The sequence below is a fragment of the Quercus robur genome, chromosome 2 (assembly GCF_932294415.1).
Source record: "Quercus robur chromosome 2, dhQueRobu3.1, whole genome shotgun sequence".
NCBI lineage: Eukaryota > Viridiplantae > Streptophyta > Magnoliopsida > Fagales > Fagaceae > Quercus > Quercus robur.
The window spans coordinates 68,686,270-68,689,532 of NC_065535.1; the positions used below are offsets into that span (position 1 = coordinate 68,686,270).

The 3,263-nt window shown below is 38.8% G+C and overlaps 1 protein-coding gene across 2 annotated transcripts; it reads right to left on the reverse strand.

Moving 5' to 3' along the window:
• Positions 1–268: 268 nt before the first annotated feature.
• LOC126714704 (glycosyltransferase family 92 protein RCOM_0530710-like) lies at positions 269–2,945 on the reverse strand. Of its 2 annotated transcripts, none has more exons than XM_050414975.1 (2): positions 2,560–2,945; positions 269–2,060 (listed from the first exon to the last, which is right to left on the reverse strand). In XM_050414975.1, exons 1-2 carry the CDS (start codon positions 2,690–2,692, stop codon positions 466–468), a joined length of 1,728 nt encoding a protein of 575 aa, XP_050270932.1. In that variant the 5' UTR covers positions 2,693–2,945; the 3' UTR covers positions 269–465. The 2 variants fall into 2 exon arrangements, with proteins under 2 accessions (XP_050270932.1, XP_050270931.1); XM_050414974.1 differs by having other exon boundaries at positions 2,554–2,945.
• Between the last annotated feature and the right edge of the window lie 318 nt (positions 2,946–3,263).

Genomic DNA, 3,263 nt, shown 5'->3' on the forward strand with positions numbered 1-3,263 from the left:
TGAAGACTTAGATAGAAAATTGAGTAATATAATAGAGAAGTAAAGGTTGTAAATATCGGTAGCGTGCTTTGAGTAGGCGATGGCGTTGCCTCCCTTGAAATTTTGTTATTAACTTTGGTAGACAATTTAGTAATTTATGTTAAAAATGAAAATCTTCAAAATGTCATTATAGAGACAATAAAAGATTAATTTCATTATATAAAAGTTCATCATCAAACATAATTTTGATAAGAGATATTAAGTTATTATTTTACTATATATTTTTATACATGTCTAATACAAGAGAACTACACGACTTTTAAGCTTATCTACAAAAGAATTGATCAACTAATCCATATCTACTGCAAGAGTATACCATATGCTGTGGCGAAGGAAGAAAAAAAAAAGTGGAAATATATAAATATATAAATATATATATATATATATATATTTTTTTTTTTGAAAAGCTAAAAGTTGACAAATAATTTATCTCACATAATCATAAAAAAACCCTTTATGTTTTCCTTTTGTCCTCGTTCTCAAGTGTTGATCGTGTTCCTCCTGCTCCCCTTGCCAAGGCAGAATTTGGGATTCAGGCTTTGCAAAGATTCTCAAGACCTCATCTCTAAGGCCAGCGTCATAGACCTCACAAAACCGAGTAGACCAATCTTGGGGTTCAACAGCTCTAGTTCCCAAACCAGGGGCTCGATCCTTAGACCCTGCATTTTGGTCATTCTGCCAATCAGCCACATAAGTAGCCACTCTCCTATAGAATTTCTCCTTGAACACTTCCCACACTTGGTACTTATAGTGATTAATTATCAATACTCCCTTGTCCACATTCACATACTCAAAACCATGCCTAAGATGAAAATGGTGCACCACATTGATCAGCGTAGAATTCAATGCCTCAGGCCTCACTATGCTCTTGTGCCTCTCCACCACCCCCACTCGACATGTGTACCCAACCGTCACCCCTTGCGGAGGAACACGTGTAAGCCCCGACGGCCCAAAACTATAACAAGAGGTACGCATCTCACCCACATAACCATACCTTGATTGATTTTGAAGCACATCATGTAATCCCAAAGTTGATGGCAAATAAAGGAACTCATCCACATCAATAAACCCAACCCATTCACAAAAGTCCCTTGCCCTTAACGCACAATGAGCAAAACCAGCCTCTTGGGTCTTGATCCAAGGCCAAATGTGCATTGTAATGTTGTAATTGGCATTGGACAACCACTCTAGCACTTCATCAATGTTGTCATCACTATTGTTATCATAGATAAACCAACGTTGTACCCCAATTGCAGCATGGTACATGACCCATTCTTTTAAGAACCTAGCCTGATTGCGCAACATGGTGCACACACACATCTCGTACTCTTTTCGGACGGGCGGGTCAGGTCGAACCGAACGGAGCCCCACCCGGGCTATAGAGTGGAATATTCCTCTACCTTTCACTCTTATTGAGACCTTCACAGAATTGTTGCCCATCATCCTACGTGGACTACTCAAAACACTGAGAGGGGTTTTGCACCGTACGATCTCCTGAGCAATCGATACGACGTTGGTCCTTAACAAATGCCTCGGTCTCGTGAAATCCCAGCCGTACACGCACTCGAACTTCGAAGAGTTTGAGATTTTCTCGGCCCGTAGATTAAGGCCTTTCACGAACACAATCGTGGTGTTGTCTCGGTCTATCATAGCCTCGTACACAAGCGAGTCCCAACTATGTGTTGGCCCGGCTGTGATATTCTCACCGTCGGATTTCAAGGCAAGCGAGACCGTGAAGCCACGTGGATGAAGCGGACACCGTACGATCTGGCTATCTCGATCATCACCGTCCACGTACAATGGCTCCTGCTTGAGCGATGAGTTGGCAGAGAAATAAACGCAGTCGAGGTCCTCTTTCGTAAATAACCGAGTTGAAGGAGGGTAATTCAGGAAAAGAAGAGCCTGATCTGGAAGCAAAACTGTTTCTCGAATTGAAATGGAAGGAGTCACCGGAGCTTCGCCGGCGATGTACTCCCTCAACGGAGCTTGCCATCTGAAGACAAATACTGGCTGAAACTTTTCTGTTCAAAAAACAAAAATGATTAATTTATGGAAGAAGTCAAACAATTATTTGCAATTTTCACAAAGCTTAGTGTTAATTAAATTTGTCAAAAATTGCGTAACGACTATTGAATATGTAATCACGTTGAGTTGAATCATTGTATTTAATTCACTGCTAATAAAAAAGATGGGACAAGTGCAACAATAGCATGTTCAAAACTAGATAAAGTAATATAAAATTGACACGACGGAATTGGATTTTTCCTATTTATATTAACGAATAAAACAGTAGGGAAACTCCAAAAAGGCCAAAAGACTAGAAGTTTGAATTGCACATTCTGATAAAAGCTATTAAAATTAAAATCTTTATATCAAATTATTAAAAAAAAAAAGTGAGAATAATTAGCGTTTGTAAAAAAGATTAGAAGGTGTTTTAGGTTTTAAAAAATGCGTTTCCCAAATGGATTTGGATTCAAAAGACGTAGAAATTAAAGAGAGTAAAAAAGAGTGTACCGTTACCACCAAAGAGTAGATGAAAAGTGGAGAAGGTGAAACCGGTGAAGAGGACACAAGAGAAGACAACGATGAGGGTGCACCAGAAGAAGCCGCTCCACGAAACGACGTCGCGTTGTTTCTTACCGCGATCCTTCATGGCTGAGGCCGCTGTTGTAGCCAACGACCACTTCTTCCTTCTTGCTTTTCATTCATTACTATAGCTAGGAACTTAGATATATATATTTATGGGATTCTCTATTGTTTTTTACTATTTTTTTATTTTTGTTTTTTATTCTCTAGGATGATCGAAACCTAGGAGGAAAAGTTTCAGTTTGTGTAAGAGAGAAATTCGGGGAGTGTTGATTATGGGGGAGAGAAAGGGACGGCCACATCTGCTTATGGCTTAGCTGTTTCGACCTTTCATTTCGGTTTATATGCGGTCGTTAAAGTGTTCAGCTCGGAGATCATTGGGTGCGGACTGCTTTTCTTCTGAAAACTATGGCCACCAACCAGGTGACGACATTCCATTACGTGACAAGGACTGTCAAGTCATTTTGATTGCTACGTAAAGGGTTTAAAAAAAAAAAAGTTTATTAATTGCTACTATTTGTTTATGATTATTGAGAAGAATATTAGATTTGAGAATATTGACAGACTTAGAATTTGGGTGTGTTTCAATTAAATTTAAACTTTCAAACTATTTTCTTTGATTTTTAAAGTTTCTAAAA